We start from the raw sequence: 18,631 nt of genomic DNA, 5'->3' as shown, positions 1-18,631 counted from the left end.
ACATCTAAAACAATGCCTTTGGACATCTTTTCGCATATGGGGCCAATAAAATTTCTCTTTTAACAAACTAAGAGTTTTATCAACACCAAAGTGCCCCATAAGCCCACCTTCATGACTTTCTTTAATTAATAGTTTTCTAATGGATCCTTGGGGTATACATAATTTTCCTTCTTTGTACAAATACCTCTCAACCATATAGAAACCATCAAAAGCTTTTTGTTGACATTTTTTATAATTATCACCAAACACAAGATCTTCCTCATACAATTCTCTAATATTATCAAATCCAAGAATTTGAGTACCTAGAGACACAAGCAAAGTATGTCTTCTAGATAAAGCATCTGCTACAACATTTGATTTTCCTTTCTTGAATTTAATGATATATGGAAATTGTTCAAGGAACTCTAACCATTTGGCATGCCTCTTATTTAATTTACCTTGACCTCTTAAATACTTAAGTGACTCATGGTCACTATGGATGACAAACTCTTTGGACACAAGATAGTGTTCCCAAGTTTGTAAAGCTCTAACCAATGCATACAACTCCTTGTCATAGGTTGGGTAATTGTGGGAGGCACCTTTTAGTTTTTCACTAAAATAGGCAATGGGGTGTCCTCCTTGCAATAACACAGCTCCTATGCCAACTCCTGATGCATCACATTCTAGCTCAAAAGTTTTTTCAAAATTGGGTAGAGCTAAAATAGGTGCATTAGTAAGTTGATCTTTAAGTAATTGAAATGCTTGGTCATGCTTTGAAGTCCAATTAAATAAAGTATCTTTTTTGACTAGCTCATTCAAGGGTGAAGCAATGCTAGAGAAGTTAGGCACAAATCTTCTATAAAAACTTGCTAATCCATGAAAACTCCTAACTTCACTAACATTTTTAGGCTTGGGCCACTCTTGAATGGCTTTGATTTTCTCGGGATCCACTTGAACCCCATTTTTGCTTATAATGAACCCTAGGAAAACCACATGATCCACACAAAAAGTACATTTTTCAAGATTTGCAAATAATTGGTTTTCCCTAAGGATCATCATAACTTCTTTAAGATGTCCTAAGTGATCATCTTGAGAACTACTATAGATTAATATGTCATCAAAATAAACAACAACAAATTTTCCTATACACTCTCTTAAAACATGATTCATAAGCCTCATGAATGTACTTGGTGCATTAGTTAAACCAAAAGGCATAACTATCCACTCATACAATCTAAATTTGGTCTTAAAAGCAGTTTTCCACTCATCACCCTTTTTAATTCTTATTTGATGATAACCACTTTTAAGATCAATTTTAGAAAATATAGAAGCACCATGTAATTCATCAAGCATATCATCAAGTCTAGGGATTGGGTGCCTGTACTTGATTGTGATATTGTTAATGGCTCTACTATCACAACACATTCTCCATTTTCCATCTTTCTTGGGCACTAACAATACAGGCACAGCACAGGGACTCAAACTCTTTTGCACCCACCCCTTATCCAATAATTCTTGAACTTGGTTTTCTATCTCCTTAGTTTCTTGGGGATTTGTCCTATAAGCTGGTCTATTGGGTAGACTAGCCCCAGGCACAAAATCAATTTGATGTTCTATACCCCTAAAAGGAGGAAGACCTTTTGGACCTTCACTAGGGAATATATCATCAAATTCTTCTAATAAATGAGAAACTTGAGGAGGTAAAGAACTAAGTTCAATGCTTAAATTATGACACTGAAGCACACTTCTACAAAGAAGAAGATAAGAAGGCTTTTCAACAATTAAGGTTTGTTTTAAAGTTTCTTGTTGAATTCCTTCTATAGAAAGAGATTCTTCCTTCTTCTTTGAAGACTCATGCTTCTTTTCCTTTTTGTTTTTTTTTTAATCAAGTTTTTTTTTTCTTCTTCTCTTCTTAATTTCATTTGTACTTGATCCTCTATCACTTGTGAAGGAGACAAAGGGTGAAGTACAAATTTCTTTTCTTTGTGAGTGAAAGTGATTTCATTGGTAAGGCCATTATGCATGGTTTTCTTGTCAAATTGTCATGGCCTTCCCAACAAAATATGGCAAGCCTCCATAGGAACTATGTCACAAACCACTTGATCTTCATAGTTACCAATAGAGAACTTGACTTTCACTTGATTATTAACATTAATATCCCCATCTTCATTAATCCAATGAAGTTGATATGGTTCCGGATGGGGAATAATAGTAAGACCAAGTTTCTCCACCAACCTTGTACTACAACAATTACAACAAGACCCACTATCCACAATGAGAGAACAAACATTATTAAGAATTTTACACCTTGTGTGAAAAATATTCTCTCTTTGTGAAAGGTGAGATCATGAGGTTGGTTTCCTAGAAGCCTTCTAATCATTAGAAGTTGACCATCACAAGGATATGCACTTTCAATGGAATGGTCTTCCTCACTTGATTCACTATCACTTGAAGTAGTGGAACTAGATTCATCAACACTACTATAAATGTCTTGCCCTCTCAAAATCATCACCTTTTTAGTTGGGCATTGAGAAGCTATATGGCCTCTCCCAAGACATTTAAAGCATTTGATGTCACTAGTCTTACTACTAGAAGTGACAACATTTTTATTTTTCTCATTTTCTTTTTCTTTGCCAAATTTCTTAGAGGTATCAAATTGACCCTCCCTCTTGTAATCTTTCTTAACATAAGAGCTAGATTGAGTTTTATCTTTAAAAGAAGATTTTCTCAAATTTTGTTGTTCCACCCTTATACAAAGTTGGACCAAATCATCAAGGTCCCTATAAGGGAGTAACTCAACTCTATCTCTTATGTCAAAATTAAGACCACTTAGAAATCTAGCAATGGTCAATCTTTCTTCTTCCCTTATCCCAGCCCTCATGAGATACAACTCCATTTTTTGCCTATACTCCTCAACACTCATACCCTTTTGTTGGAGTCTTTGGAGCTTATCCATAAGCTCCCTACTATAATAAGAAGGTATGTGCCTTCTTCTCATAGCACTCCTCAACTCATTCCAATAAGTGATGGGAGGATCATTGTGAAGTCTTCTCTCTCTTTCCAAGGATGTCCACCAATACATGGCTTGTCCTTGAAAAGCTAGGGTGGCTAAAGGAACTTTTCTTTCCTCACCTACTTGATGACAAGTGAAGATTTGCTCCACTTTCATCTCCCAATCCAAGTAGGTGTCCACATTATCTTTTCCATGAAAGTAAGGGAGATCAACCCTTGATTCCCTCACTTTGTGTTCTTTGATGACTCTCCTAGGTGGGGGTTGATAATAAGCATCCATTTGAATACTACCATCATTATTTTGACTTTGAGAATCATTGGAGCTCTTGGTTGAGCTCCTTGAAGAACCTTTTTGACTTTTATTTTTATTTAATCTTTTCAAAAGTTTTTCTTCTCGTTGCTTAATTTGTTGAATCTCTTGTTCTAAAGCCATGATTTGTACTTCCTTTTCAAGTTTTTCTTTTTGTTTTTGAAGTATTTCATCATGCTTCCAAAGTTTTAGTGCTTCAACCTCCTTGACAATTCTTTTAAAACTTTTAGGAGATTCAAAGTCACTACTACTTTGAGAATGTTGACTCATGATTAAGCAATAAGATTTTATATGCTATGCAAAAAGTTATAAAATGTTTTTGGTATTTTCTAGGAATGAAAATAGCACTTGGAAGTCTAAGTCTACAAGTTGCACTATCAAGGGAGGTGAGCTACAAAGAGCCACTTAATAACCAAGCCTTTTCAAGTGGAAATCACTAAACTCCTTTGTGGTACTTCCAATTCCCAAAACTTTTCACAAAAATTTTGAATGATTTTTCACAATTTGTTTGTTTTTGAGACTAAACTAAACGTGAGCAAGTAAAACTACAAAAGTCTAGTCGTTTCAAGGCAGCAAATAAACCAATTAAAAGACAAAGAACTTAAAGGAAGCAAGATAAGTAACTAGTCGAGTTCCCTAAGTGGAAGCTTGAAACATATGAAATTTCCAAGCCACTTCCACTAAGTGGAAGCTTGAAACATACTCCCTCCAAGCCTTACAAATTGGTTTAAAATACAAGAGATTTTGCAAAAATGTAAACTAGCCTAGAAAGCAAGTAAATGATGGCTTTAGTGACCAATTAGTGACGGATTGATGTTCAAATTTTCCAACACTTAACTAAGTGTTTAATCCGCCACTAATCCTTCAATATGCTACTCATGGACCTGCAAAAGAAACACAACAAAGAGGTTAAAGTGGCTGCCTCGCAAGGTGAAGAGACTGGTCACTCAAGTGAAGGAAATTTAGGAGGATTTTGGTCACTAAATTAGGTCAAATTTGGTGATTATAGTGTCCAAAATTTTTCCTACTCTTTGTTGAGCAATGCTTGATCCTTGAGCAAGGATTTAAGGCCACTTCCAGCACAGGGAAATTATTGAAAGAAAACTAGACAAGCAACAAAGCACAATTTGGAAAGCTTATACCAAAATTAAGAGTAATATGTGTTTATGACAAGACTCAAAGAAGTTCAATAAGTAAAACTGGAAAATAAGACTCCAAAACAAAGCTAGCACTCAGTTAGAATGAATCCTAGATAGGTACTAGAGTAGATGAACAAAACAAAAAAAATTTGAAAGCAATTGGACAAGTATAGAACAAGTTATAGTCAAAACAATAACAAGGAATCAAATAGGTTTTTCAGCTTCTACACCTCTCGGCTTTTTCCTTTTAAATTGTCTTCTCTATATTTTTTTTTATTCTTTCTTTTTCCAGTATCAAGTTAAGAGTCTAGAGAGTATATTTGCCTTTTGTTTCAAATTTTTATATGATTCCAAGCTATAGAAAATGAGAATACAAATCAGCCAAAAATTAGGTCAAATTTCAAGTGAAAATGAGAAACTAGTGCACTAGTTTTAGGTTTTGGTTTGGATTCCTTTTGAACTATTTTTCTTTTCAACTTTTATGTCTTTTAGGCTCTGTTTTAAACTCTGTTTTCCAGCCTCTTAACTCATCATTTTTTTTTTAAAATTGAATCCACAAAAAAAATGTACTAGAAGTAGGATTACACTTGAAATTTTGAGTCACAAATTTTTTTAGAAGATTTTCAATGGAAATGTGATTTGAAAACTTAAGACACAATGGAAACCTAACTCTAAAGAAACTTACTAGAACTAATAGCAAGTTATGAACACAATAAGATAAAAGAAAAAACACATATAGGAGGCAAGAACAATAAGCAAACCGAGAGCAACAAATTGATGAACAAGACACAAATAAATTTAGGTCAACATGCTATTCAAGGAATTTTAAGACATATAAAGACTACACAAACACACTAAGACAAAACATGGATTAAAAACCAAAATCTAAATGCAATGTATGCAGTCCAATCACGGACACATATTAGGAATGGAGAGACTCAAAATTAAAATCAAAAACAAGCACAAGCTAATAGGTCCTAAACAAGTTGATTGAGGAAGAAATTCAAGAACAATCAACCAATGGATCTATGGAACAAAATATGATATAAAGCATGTAGATCCGAAAAGAAACTCAAACAAGACACTTAGAACACAAAGAACACAAAAAAAATCGGACCAAAAACTCAAGAACACTTATCTCCTTGAAGACCTTGCTCTTGATACCAAAATTGATGGAAGAGGTTGGAAGAAGTGGAAGACAACTCCTCCTTTGCTCTCCTTACGCATGGATCTTCTTCAATGGAGATAGAAGCACTCTTGAGGAACTCGTGAAGATGAAGAACACTTGCTGAATCTAGAGGAGGGAAGCATCCAAGCTCAAGAACTCAAGGGATTGCACACTTCAAAGGGAAGGAAACTAGGTTTTCCTAAGGTTTTTGAAGGCATTCTCTCGGTTTTCTCTCTTGGATAAACTCGGTGACTCTTGAGGGAATTAGCTGAAGAAAATATTCAGAAATTCTCATATATCAAAAGTGACTTACAAAGTGTAGAAGGTTCCATTTATAGGAGAAAGCTAGAGCTACTTGGCGGCACCTTGAGTGAACAAAAGTGGCGCCAAGTTTGAATTTCAAATTTGAATTTGAAATTCAAACTTTGGCCACCTCACTTAATCACACGGATGCTACCTTCATTTAGGTGTCATTTGGAAGTGATTTGAGGTGAATTTGGAGCTCACATGGCCGGATCCATTCCATGCAAACCATGTGACTCAAATTCAACTCAAATTACTTCTAAATGATGCATAAATGAAACCTAATTCTCCTATTAATGTTTTCTTCATATAATCCTATTCTAATGACCGAAATACATTGGTCTAATGAATACAATGAATAGAAAAAAATATAAGAAGAAGAATGAGCCCAATATTGGGTATCAAAAGCCCAAAGCCCAAGAAGCCCAAAATTAAGCCCAAGACACCTAAACCCTAATCTATGGTCAAAATACAAGACCAACATGAAAATAGATTCCTATACTAAGAAAGTACAATTAGACATGGTGTTTAATCAATCAAGCCCAAGTGAGAAGCACCCTAGGCCCACCAAGCCCATTGGGCCCACTAAGCTCTGAAGTAGTCAAATCTTCAAGTAACCTCCTGGCCATAGCTCTAGTGGTTGGGCCTTTAGCCCATGCTCTTCCATCAGGTTGTTCATCAACTCAGAGATGAATGGGAAACTCAGGATTCTAAATTAATTCCATACCACTCATACATCAAAAATTTGATGGAACAGTTTGAGGAAATAACTTTCCATCACATCCCTCGTGAGGAAAATCAATTGGCTGATGCCCTAGCTACATTGTCTTCGATGTTCAAGATTAGTAAAGGAAAAGAGGTTCCACTGATAAGAATATAGAATCGAGGTCAACCAGCATATTGTCAAGCAATAGAGGAAGAACCAGACGGCAAACCATGGTTCTATGACATCAAGCGCTATCTAAAAGATAGAGAGTACCCTCCCGGAGCTTCAGAAAATGACGAGAAAACTTTAAGGAGATTGGCAATGAGTTTCTTCTTAAATGGAGAAGTACTTTATAAAAGAAATCATGACATGGTATTGCTTAGATGTGTTGATGCTAAAAAAGCTATGGAAATCATGGAAGAGATCCATGAAGGTTCATTCGAAACACATGCAAGTGAACATGTAATGGCAAGAAAGATCCTAAGATCTGGCTATTATTGGTTGACCATGGAGGCTGATTGTTGTAGTCATGTGAGGAAGTGTCACAAGTGCCAAATTTATGCAGATAATATTCATGTTCCCCCAACATCTTTGAATGTATTGGCTGCTCTATGGCCCTTTTCAATGTGGGGAATAGACGTGATTGGTCCAATAGAACCAAAAGCATCCAATAGGCATTGATTCATTCTTGTTAATATCGACTATTTCACTAAATGGTTGAAACAACTTCTTATGCCAGTGTGACCAGAAATGTGGTGGTCAAATTCATTAAAAGAGATTTAATTTGTAGATACGGGTTGCCAAGTCGTATCATTACTGACAATGGGACCAATCTGAACAACAAGATGATGAAAGAGTTGTGTGAAGGTTTCAAGATTCAACATCACAATTCTTCACCATATCACCCTAAGATGAATGGGGCAGCAGAAGCAGCAAACAAGAATATTAAAAAGATTATTCAAAAGATGGTGGTCACCTATAAGGATTAGCACGAAATGCTCTTTTTTTCCCTACATGGATATCGCACTTTTGTTCGCACCTCTACTGGGCAACTCCATATTCTCTGGTTTATGGTATGGAAGTAGTGCTTCCCATTGAGGTTGAGATACCCTCTCTAAGAGTATTGGCAGAAACCAAAGTTTAGGAAGAGGAATGGGTTCAGGCTCGCTATGATCAGTTGAACCTCATTGAAGAGGAAAGATTGAATGTCTTATGTCATGGTCAATTATATCAAAAAGGATCAAGAGGGCTTTTGACAAAAAGGTTCATCCGCGAGAGTTTCAAGAAGGAGATTTAGTATTAAAAAAGATATTGCCACCTCAAAAAGATCATAGAGGGAAGTGGACCCTGAATTATGAAGGGCCTTATGTAGTAAAAAAGGCTCTTAGGAGGGGCTTTGATTCTCATAAATATGGATGGGGAAGATCTGTTGAACCCAATAAACTATGATGCAATCAAGAAATACTATGTATAAAGGAGAACACAAAATAATGACAAAAAGAAAAGGCTCTCTAGGCTGAAAACTTGAAAAGGCAGCTTAGGCAAAATTTAGAGCGACCTGGTAGGCTGAAAACTCGAAAAGAGCGGCCTAGGCAAAAGTTAAGGTCTAAAAAGAAAATGAAAACAAATAATGAAAAAAAGAAAAGGCTCGCTAGGCTGAAAACTTGAAAAGGAAGCTTAGGAAAAACTTAGAGCAACCTGGTAGGCTGAAAACTCGAAAAGGGCAGCCTAGGCAAAAACTAAGGTCTAAAAAGAAAATTAAGGTCTAAAAAGAAAATGAAAACAAATAATGAAAAAAAGAAAAAGCTCGCTAGGCTGAAAACCTGAAAAGGCAGCTTAGACAAAACTTAGAGCGACCTGGTAGGCTAAAAACTCGAAAAGGGCGGCCTAGGCAAAAATTAAGGTCTAAAAAGAAAATGAAAACAAATGAAAGAAAAAGAAAGGCTTACTGGGTTGAAAACCTGAATGGGCAGCTTAGGCAAATGTTAGAGCAACTTTTCTATAGGAAGGTGAAGAAGGAGGAAGTAGATATTACAACCAAAGTACGAAGCTGGGGCAAATTGGAAGATCAAGGCAATGTTCAAAATGCTCAGCAAGCATTTGATACCTTTAGAGGCCAAATAATGAGGTCTCAAAGTTGTTGATATGGGGAATTAGTGTTGCTTCCCTAAAATATGATTTGTTATTCTCCCCTTGTTTTGGTTATCTCCACTCTCATGCACTTGTACTTTCTTCCTTGAAGCAATAAAAGCCCATATTCCCCACATTTTGTCATTTTTATGTGGTTACTTCATTATTATATGTTAAAAGTGCAACATGCGATGCAAGAAAAACAAACAAATAAAGTCAAAAGTAAACTAGAGTATTTCAATTACGATGTTTGATTCTAAGAGTCACAAAAATGAAAGATCTTTAGCTAACTCTACTGAAGAAGATTATAGATGTTGAAGGCTTTGAATTGTACTATTCTAATCAGGCAAGATAGCCTATCTGGCGATGCAATAATTTGACAAGAGGTCGGCTTGAGCTCTCACGCTCGTAAGGGGTCAAAGGTCGGAAAAATGATGCAAAGCCAAAACTCATTTTTATTATCATTCTTATTTTCACTAAGATCATTTCACATAACATATTGTGCATACATTTCATTAATCATGAACCAATCGAGTATTTATCGTAACTCTTAAGTTTAAATTTTTTTTATTATTTTATTTTTATTTTTATTTTTTTATACTTACTTGACTACTATCTCACTCGTATTAATGTTTCGAGCCCCCGCGCTCACTATTTTATGCATCGAGCCCTGTGCTCAATCCGCTCATTCTCTTTTTTCTATGCTTTGAGCCCTCGTGCTCATTCTTTTAATGTTTTGAACTTTCACACTCTCTTAGTCAATGCTTCGAGCCTCTAAGCTCACGTTTTTAATGTTTTGAATCTCTATGTTCACTCTATTAATGTTTCGAGCCTTTACACTCACTCTACTAATGTTTCAGGCCCTGGACTCTTAACTCTCAATATTTTGGATCCCCGAGTCCATTGTTTTCATATTTTGAGTTCCTATGCTCATAGTTCTCGATATTTTGGATCTCCGAGTCCATTATTTTCATATTTTGAGTCTTCATGCTCTGAATTCTCAATATTTTAGATCCCTAGATCCACTATTTTCATATTTGAAGTCCCCGTGCTCTTCATTCTCAATATTTTGGATCTCCGAGTCCACTATTTTTATACTTTGAGTCTCCGTGCTCTTAATTCTCAATATTTTGGATCCCTGAGTCCACAATTTTCACATTTGAAGTCTCCGTGCTCTTAATTCTCAATATTTTGGATCTTTGAGTCCACTATTTTTCATATTTTGAGTTCCCATGCTCTTTGCTTTTAATATTTTGGGTCCCTAAGTCCACTATTTTTATATTTGAGTCATCGTTCTTTTTGCTTCCAATATTTTATATCCCAAAGTCCATTATCCTTTTGATATTTTAGGATCCCTGTGGTTATTACTTTTAGATCCTTATACTCTCCAATGTATGCTAAATCCTCATAACTATCTTTTCTCTGAGTGGTGAATACACATAACTTTTTCCCTAGACAAAATTGGAGTTTAAGTCTTTACTTATCTTTTACTACAATTATATGAAAACTACTATTATTCATATTCTTTAGTAAAATTTAAGTAAAGAGGGGCAAACTGTAAACACCAATTTTTATCCCACTAATTTTTCTACTAATTTATTTCCCAAAATTTTCAAATTAATGATTCAGGAACAAATTTACAAACTAGATTTAAACTAAAAAAATACACACAATAAGCATAATAAAAAATAAAAAAATAAAAAAAGAAAATTAGAAAAAGACAAGAAAATAACAAAATAATCTTTTCCTCTACACCCAAAATCTCTGCCATCCTACACTTTTCTGTACGGTTATTTCTCCTCCAACAAGCTTGCTGCCCTAGCCACCGACATGTCCCCAAGAGCATGCTTCTGCCATATATGCTTCCAAAAGCATGAGCTTGGACCAACTGCCAAAGAACAATTAAAAACAATAGTGAGACTATATATAATAGAACGGAGCATGAACAAAAGGGGGACGAAAAAATTTTGAAACAGAAGAATCAAGGATAACAAAAAATTTCAAACAGAAACAACTCAAGCAGAAGGCAAAAGAAGAGGCCAAAGTAGAGCAAGTATCAATTACTCTCTCCGATTTTTATTTGGTATGATTTTGTTATTATATAGGATGCAAAATAATTTCTGATCAGTAAGACAATTTTATTTTTAGTGAACCTTTTACCATGAAATCGAAACCCTCATTCTCAAACCTCAGTAAAGCATTTAACAAGTAAAAAAAAATTCAGATAGAAAAATAGATGAAAATAGAATAAAAAGGGTTGATGAAAAGTACCAGGAAAACGGTGCTTCCCGTGAACACCATTATGCACCGCTGCCGGAGGCGATTTCCGGCCACCGCGAATGTCGCCGTGCACTGCCGTCGGAGGCGATTTCCGGTGGCGGCATCGTCGGCCTTTAGCCTATTCCGTGGACCTTTACTATGCCCGACCGAAACGAACCGCGCACCACCATCAGAAACGATTTCCGGTGGCGGCCACCACTCCTACCTTTCTTCGTTTCCCCTTTTAGCTATCTCCTCATTCCCTCTCCATAGCCGGCCGTCCACCTTAGCCATGACGATGCCATGGTAGTGTCCACCGCGCCGTCGACGTCCGTGGAGGGAGGCTGCGCGTAAAAACCCTAGCAGAGCCTCCCCCACTCCTCTCACCCTTTTCTATTTTTAGGGTTTCCATGAAATGGCCAAGTGCCATCTAATCCCCCATTTTTTCCTTCCATTTTGGGCCAGCATATGGGCTAAGCCCATCCAACAAACAATTAATTAACCTTTTTTTAAAAAAAAAAGTAATCAGATGATATTTTACTAAAATAATATATTTTATAATTGTAATTATAATAATATTATATATGTATATATAAGAAGTAAGTATACGTATAATATATATATATATATATATATATATATATATATATATATATATAAATTAAATCCTTATGTAACATTATATATTCAATTTCACGTAACTTTAATATGTTTAATAATAATAATAATTACCGTGATATTCTCTTATCAATATTAGTATTAATTATATCTATAAAATAGGAGATTATTTGTATATGGTATTCCCTTAATCTTAGATGGTGATATTTATTTCTTATTTTAACAAAATTAGTTTAACTGGTTTTATTTGATTAAGTTGTTTCTTTATACAATGTGTTAGATATTTATATAACTTTTAATTCATTTAGACAACAACAACAATAACAATAATAATAATTACTGTGATATCCTCTTATCAATATTAGTATTAATTTTATCTATAAAAAAGAAAGTATTTGAATGTGACATTCCTTTAATCCTAAAACTTAAGAATGTAAGTCGTGACAACTTATTATCTTAAAGTTATTTTTTAATTCAAAAAACATAATTAAATATCAAAATATTACCACAATATTCAACATAAATATTTGAAATTATTATATAAAAGATTTTATTTGAGGAATGATTAATTAGATGTGACATCTTTTTAACCTCTAAATTTAAGGTACAAGTTGTGACAACTTGATATCTTTAGATTTTCTTTTCCAAAAAATAAAATATCCAAAAAAAAATCATTTAAGAAAATATCATAGTAGTAATAATATAATCAAAACTAAATATTCTTTGAATTGACTCTGGTGTACACCTCAGTCAATTTTATATTTTAAGGTGAATTCAAGAATCTTAAATTTTAAAAATTTAAAACTTAATTAAACACACAAATATTTTTTTACAAAGAACTACGTGACTCTAATTATTCATTACACATAAAGATACGTAGGAGCAAGAAATAAATCTTATCGAGCAAAAAAAAATATATTATCTTCCTTTTTGTATAACAATAATAATTTTAACTTTTTTTTAGTGCATTAGTTAAATCAGTTAAATAAAATATATTTGATCATTTTAGTGAGATAAATGTTTTATAAATTATAAATAATTTATTTAATTAATTAAAGGTAATCATCTTAGGACGAACGTTGTGAGGTGCTAATCCCTTCCTCACACGTAATCGACTCCCGAACTCAAAAATCTGATTTTCATAAACCATTTTCTACTTTATGATTTTTCTAATATTTTTTCGTAAAAAACAACATTAGTGGCGACTCCTATTTTTTAATTTATTTTTTGCCGTCTCGTCGCGATCTCGGTTACAACACCTTCAATGTTATAAAAAAAATCTCATTCAATTATCTTTTAACCCCTAAGATTAGCAAAAGAATTAAATAAATAATTGACTCTAATAATAATTGGGTAGACATACTAATGCGTGTTTAGTAAGTTATTATAATTTATTCGTAAAAATTAATCATCTTTAATTTTATTTTCTCTTGTTTAATAATATTGATGAATATATATATATATATATATATATATAATATTAAATTATTTCTGCTACAAAAGACAGATAATTTTTTTTGTAAAAAAAAATATTTTATACATGATGAAAAGTTGTCAAATTATTTTTTAGCAAATTTTTCTTTTTTACTTTTATACTCGAATTGATTACTTAAACACAGTTAAATAAAATATTACAAATAATTTCATTCCTTTTTGTAGTTTACTTTTAGAAAATTCAGACTATTTAAATGAAATATATTATCTTAAAACTACTCTTCATCTAACATATAAAAACTTAAACTTAGTTCGTATATATGATTATCAAAAATCCAATCACAAAACACAATGTATAATTTTAAACATAAGTGCTACTACTGTATCAAAAAAGTTTTTGATACTAGTCCATGTAATATACAAGCCAAATGTTTAATATATATAACTAAAATTTAAATAAATTATAAATACATATAAATACTATATTTAAATATATAAATCATACTTAAACAAAAAAACAAAAAGATGTTTCAAATTAATAAAAGTGACCTGTGACTTGATTGATTCTTAATTCGTTAAAATTTGTAAGCAAATGGATCGTAACACAACCATGTTCTGATGTACAGATGAAAATCCAACCTACCCCTAAGTTTTTCCTCACTGAGCCAAAAGATTACAATATGATGACTAATTAATCTTGTCTTGTCTATTGCAAGATTCAACCTATTTACCCACCTCCATAGGAAAATGTTAAATCTAAGAAAGTCATGTAACCATTAGTCGTCTAAAACACCGTTGACTACATCTAGCCATATTCTCATATATAGCTTACCACAAACAGTTCCCATGTTTCTATTTAACGGATATATGAAACTGATTCAATGATCCATAAAAAAAACTGTACAAACAAACAACAGTAGTTCCTCTTTCCCGCTACAGGTCAAAGGATCAAGGATGCAAAGCTGATCCATTCTGCCCAATCCAACTGGCAGTAAGAAAAAGAACAGTAAGGCTGGACTTGCAATGAAACAGATGCAAGCCTTTCAGCCCTTAATCGTAACAAAGTGATACAAGTGTTTTAATTATTTCCAAGCTTAGTTCAGAAAATCCTTCATTGGATCATCATGATGTACTTTCTTCATTCTGTATGCCTCCATATCCTCCGCAGTAACCTGCAAAATTGAAATGATTTTAAAATCTGTGAAGGGCATGCATACCATGAAATTCTCAACCAGTGACAACAAAAATCATACCTCATCATTCCATCTAACATTATATTTGCGTTTCCTCTCATCTTTTTCTTCTCTCTTTCTTAGATCCTCCTGTGAAAGTGCACCAAAACTCAACAATCAGCACAAAATATGAATAAATGTCTGAATAATTACATCTCGAAAGATTGAATGCTTCGGTAAAAAAATTGTTTTATACTAGGAAAGAGCATCCATAATGTAAAGCCAGATCATGCCATCTTTGTTTCAAGAAATTACATGGAATATTTAGCTTAAATGAATGGTGTCCTGACCTGGGTAATTGAGGTCAAAATAAGGCATTGGCACAAAAATATAATTAATTCCGCAGGATGCATAATAAGGCAAAAAATGACACTAACAAACAAATATCATAAATATGTGCATTATAGATCGATATTTACCTTCTTGAGTGCATCAGCAAGCAATTTTTCATCCAAAACTAGATCATCTGGGACATCAGTACCCCATGTAGCAAGCCTTTTCTCCTCCACAGGTGCAGGATCCTCTGTTTAGGTTCATAAAAAGATTTAGAGATTAATAGACATACCAAATACAATTAAGAAAAATTGTAAAAAAAGAAAGTAATAACAATGGAAAGAGAAGGAAGTAGGGGCACAGCGTTGGTGTAGTGCATGTTAGTGTACAAACCTGTAGCAGCCTCCTTACGGGCAATATTAGCTTTCATAAGATCACTTGCAGCCTCAGCAGCCTCAATACCAGCAGCACCTGTGCAATAGCTATTTCGTATTGTCTGCTTGCAGCACTTATATCCCCATTGGTGATCCTTCCACCAAGAGCCCCAAACAGTCGTGTGATTGTTAATGTAAACATCTTCTTCATATTTGCTCCTGGGGAGTGCTACTTCCTATTGGAAATAGCAGATAAATAAATAAATCTATCATTTTAAACAATAGCAATAGCCATAAAGCAAAATTCTTAAATGTTGAAACTAAAACTCATGGTGAAACCTTAACATGTTAATAGATCAAGTAAGAATTCCACTACCCTACCAAGAAATATATTTAAGATTTATATGCAAGTTGCACATGCTTAACTGTAAAGACTTAGAATGCATATTCTTACCTGGCCCTTAATAATTCTACCAGCACGATCATACTCAACTTGCCTTTCACTTTGACCCAGCAAAAGTTCTCTTGGAAGTTTGTCCTCATCGGCTGCATTGCCATATTTCTCAATAATGGTTTCCTTGGTTTGGTACTTCAATTTTTCCTTCCGGACCTTGAAACTCTTATAAAGTAATTCAGCTTGGGATGGAGCTGCTTGCATGTGAACATCTTGTCCCTTATCAAATGCTTCCCAAGCATGGATATTTAATTCCTTGAATTCTAAAGCTTGCCCACTATTTCTATATTGATTATCACCCTACAAATACAAAAAACAGATTTAACCCAAATACAAGATTAAATACAGCAGTAAAAACAAATAAGTTTTTCATATGAATTTTCATTCTAGATGCAAGTTACCCCATAAAACTTTTCATTTGGATCTGCATCTGGAAGTGGGTCTTCACGCATGGATCTAGTCTTGGGATCATAGTGCGCAGAATTGCAATCAAGATTAAGAAGATACTTTGCAGTATCCTCTCGAATACGTAGATTCCTGAAGGATAAATTATTTCAGCTTCAATTCATCTAAGATAAATAATGAAAGAGATAATATTAAGTATGGGACCAATTAACTAGGCCTTGCATTATTTAAATAATGGAAACATGAAAACTACCTAACAGTTCCAGTACTCCCACCACCTGTTGTACGGACACGTTTCTCAACCTTTGCAAAGTCCATTTGTTTGCTCTCATCAACCTTTGCTTCATCTACCCTTAGATCATCATCTTCTTCTTCTTCTTCATCCTCATCACTTGCAGCAGCATCCTCACCATTTTGGTTGCTCTTCTCCAATTTCTTCAGCTGTTGTTCTTTCAGGTACTTCTTTCGAGCTTCGTCTCTAGCTTCATACCTTTCAATGACTCGAGCATAAGTTGATGCATCATAACCATTCCATCTATCTCGCTTCCCATCATAGTCAAGCTCAAAAGTTTCAATCTTTTCATCAGGGGCAATGTGTTTGTTTGTCCATTTTGCTCCCACTCTCCGTGGTCTTTCCATGCATGATTTAGAATCATGTGTCATAGCTCCACAGCTATAACAAGAAAATGAAGTTTGAAGCAGTCAGTAGACATTTGTATGATAAAATGAGAATATAAATAAATTCAGAGACAAGCGCAGTTATCAAACTTCAGAGATTAGGAAAAGTAGTAACTAATTGGGCCTCAGAAAATTTGAATCATAAACTCAAAATAGTTTACATACTTTGAAAATAGTATTTAAAAAACATATTTTAATAACCAAACATATTCATAGGTAATATTCACATTCTACTCTACAAAGCAAACTGACCCATCTGTTATTCTACAATACTTAGTCCCACTCCCATGCATTATTTGTAGTTTAATAAAGGACAAAAACAAAAATTAAAATTCGAAATAAATTCAAAAACCTAATACACGTTGAATAGTAGATGCAAGTCAAAACTGATTATATGTTCGTAAATTTGGTAGTAGAATTAACTGATCATTTGAGCGCTCAATTAACTATATTTCATACTCCTTTTAAGTTGCAAAACAAGGAGCATACATCATATTTGCAGAGATAACACCAAAACCTGTGAACACCAGAGCACATACATATTTGACAAATAGAGAGAGATCACTTACTTCTCACATGCACCTTTCCGATACTTGTCTGCCTGAAAGATTTTAGCACCTCTATCATACCATGATTTGGTGTAATTGGGATCAGATTTCCATTTCTTTTGATGTTTCAAACTCTATAAGCAAGGAAAAAAGGCAGAAGAATTAGTTAGCTTTTATATGTCAAAGTGAAACATCAAAATTTCCTACAGATCTCAACAGACTATGAAAACTTGAGGGAGAGGGGAAAACTTACAGGTCTGTCAGCATTAAGATACCAAGGTGCAGATGACATATACTGCGGAATGTGAGGGTTGATTTCCTTCCCATCTTCATCCAGTTCAGCAGGAGCAAGCCCCGCCTTACGCGCTTCCTCCAATTCAATCTGTTTGCGATGGTCCTCCCTGGACTTAAACGCCACTACAATGCACGCCATACAAGTTTCAACAAAACATTGAGATATAATGCAAAATGAGATAAACACATTCACGTTAAAATTACAATTAAAAGAAGAAAACACAAGTAAAAAAATAATAAATTGAAGTAAAAAGTTTCAAACCAATTAACCAAAAACCAATAAGAAAAAACCCCTCAATGTTTACCAGACCCTACCAGGATTACCAACTTGTTCGTAATAACTATTAACAACACATGATGAGTATTGATTAACAGATTTAAATTGAAAACCTGATTGGGACTGGACGAATGAACGAAACATAGCAGAGCCCGAAAATTAAAAATTACAAAATCCAAAAACGAAATTGAACAACAAAAATAGAATTTGGGCAGAAAAAACGACATGTTGGTTAAAAAATAATTAAGAATGATATCAGAAACCCTAGAAAACGAGAATATGATAATAGGTGGGAGAAAAGGTGTACCTGAAGCGGTGGCCATGATGTGAAGAAACGCAGAATCGAAGTGAAGATCAGAGACGAAACGAAGAAGAGGAACGAAGCTGAGTCACAGTGTTTTGATTTGGGATTTTGCAATTCAACACGCTTATTATTAGCTTATCTTTTTAGCCTCCGCAAAATCCGATCATGGCGGTGTTAGTTAAACGACTACGTTTCAATTTATATTTCTCTCTCTAATCGACTATAGTCTTCAAAATAGATTGGGCTTGTCAAGAAGCCCATACCAATGACTCAGACTCAAGCCTTTTTTGTCACAAGCTCAATTAGTTTATAAATATACTTTTTTGTTTTGTTATTTTCTCTTAAATATCCTTCTATTTTATTTTCTATCTCATTAGACTTAACTAGATGTTCACATGTGCTTTGCATGGGTTAATATATATATATTAGAAGAAATATTAAGACATTAAAGTTTTATTGTGATTTTAATTTTTTAAGTTTATTATGTTGTCTTATTGATATAAAAAAAAAGTTCATTATCTTATTAACATGATTCTTAAAACAAATTGTAACAACAATTATAAGAGATATCAAAGGATAATTGAAATTAAAGATATAAATGATGAATATGTCAAAAAAATTTCATAATGTTTATGAAGAATACATTATTATAGTTGAGAGGACACATTATTATTTTCATTTTCTAATTGTGCAATTTTTACTTTTAGACCAATTTACTACATAATTTAGTTAAA

At 33.7% G+C, this 18,631-nt stretch overlaps 1 protein-coding gene and 1 long non-coding RNA gene across 2 annotated transcripts; both read right to left on the bottom strand.

The window, feature by feature from the left end:
* Nucleotides 1-10,315: 10,315 nt before the first annotated feature.
* On the bottom strand, nucleotides 10,316-11,519 carry LOC114915376 (uncharacterized). Its single transcript, XR_003803349.2, has 2 exons — nucleotides 11,019-11,519; nucleotides 10,316-10,635 (listed from the first exon to the last, which is right to left on the bottom strand). It is a non-coding gene; the product is annotated as an uncharacterized LOC114915376 (long non-coding RNA).
* A 2,367-nt stretch (nucleotides 11,520-13,886) lies between these two features.
* LOC109791966 (pre-mRNA-splicing factor SLU7) lies at nucleotides 13,887-18,062 on the bottom strand. The gene is made up of 10 exons (XM_020351332.3): nucleotides 17,901-18,062; nucleotides 17,276-17,439; nucleotides 17,044-17,156; nucleotides 16,050-16,469; nucleotides 15,793-15,928; nucleotides 15,392-15,691; nucleotides 14,957-15,173; nucleotides 14,710-14,813; nucleotides 14,312-14,380; nucleotides 13,887-14,230 (listed from the first exon to the last, which is right to left on the bottom strand). Exons 1-10 carry the CDS (start codon nucleotides 17,914-17,916, stop codon nucleotides 14,153-14,155), a joined length of 1,617 nt encoding a protein of 538 aa, XP_020206921.2. The 5' UTR covers nucleotides 17,917-18,062; the 3' UTR covers nucleotides 13,887-14,152.
* Between the last annotated feature and the right edge of the window lie 569 nt (nucleotides 18,063-18,631).

Source organism: Cajanus cajan, chromosome 4 (assembly GCF_000230855.2).
Source record: "Cajanus cajan strain Asha chromosome 4, NIPB_CcT2T_4, whole genome shotgun sequence".
NCBI classification, from domain to species: Eukaryota; Viridiplantae; Streptophyta; class Magnoliopsida; order Fabales; family Fabaceae; genus Cajanus; species Cajanus cajan.
The sequence above is the reverse complement of the archived record's forward strand: the minus strand, read 5'-3'. Positions and strand labels throughout refer to the sequence as shown.

What these genes read in the sequence shown, in the direction of transcription:
- LOC109791966 (XM_020351332.3), bottom strand. An exon ending in CCGTAAGGAGGCTGCTACAG is followed by an intron (nt 14,814 to 14,956) that starts GTTTGTACACTA and finishes GAACCTAAACAG; the next exon opens with AGGATCCTGCACCTGTGGAG. An exon ending in ATGTTAGATGGAATGATGAG is followed by an intron (nt 14,231 to 14,311) that starts GTATGATTTTTG and finishes TCAATTTTGCAG; the next exon opens with GTTACTGCGGAGGATATGGA.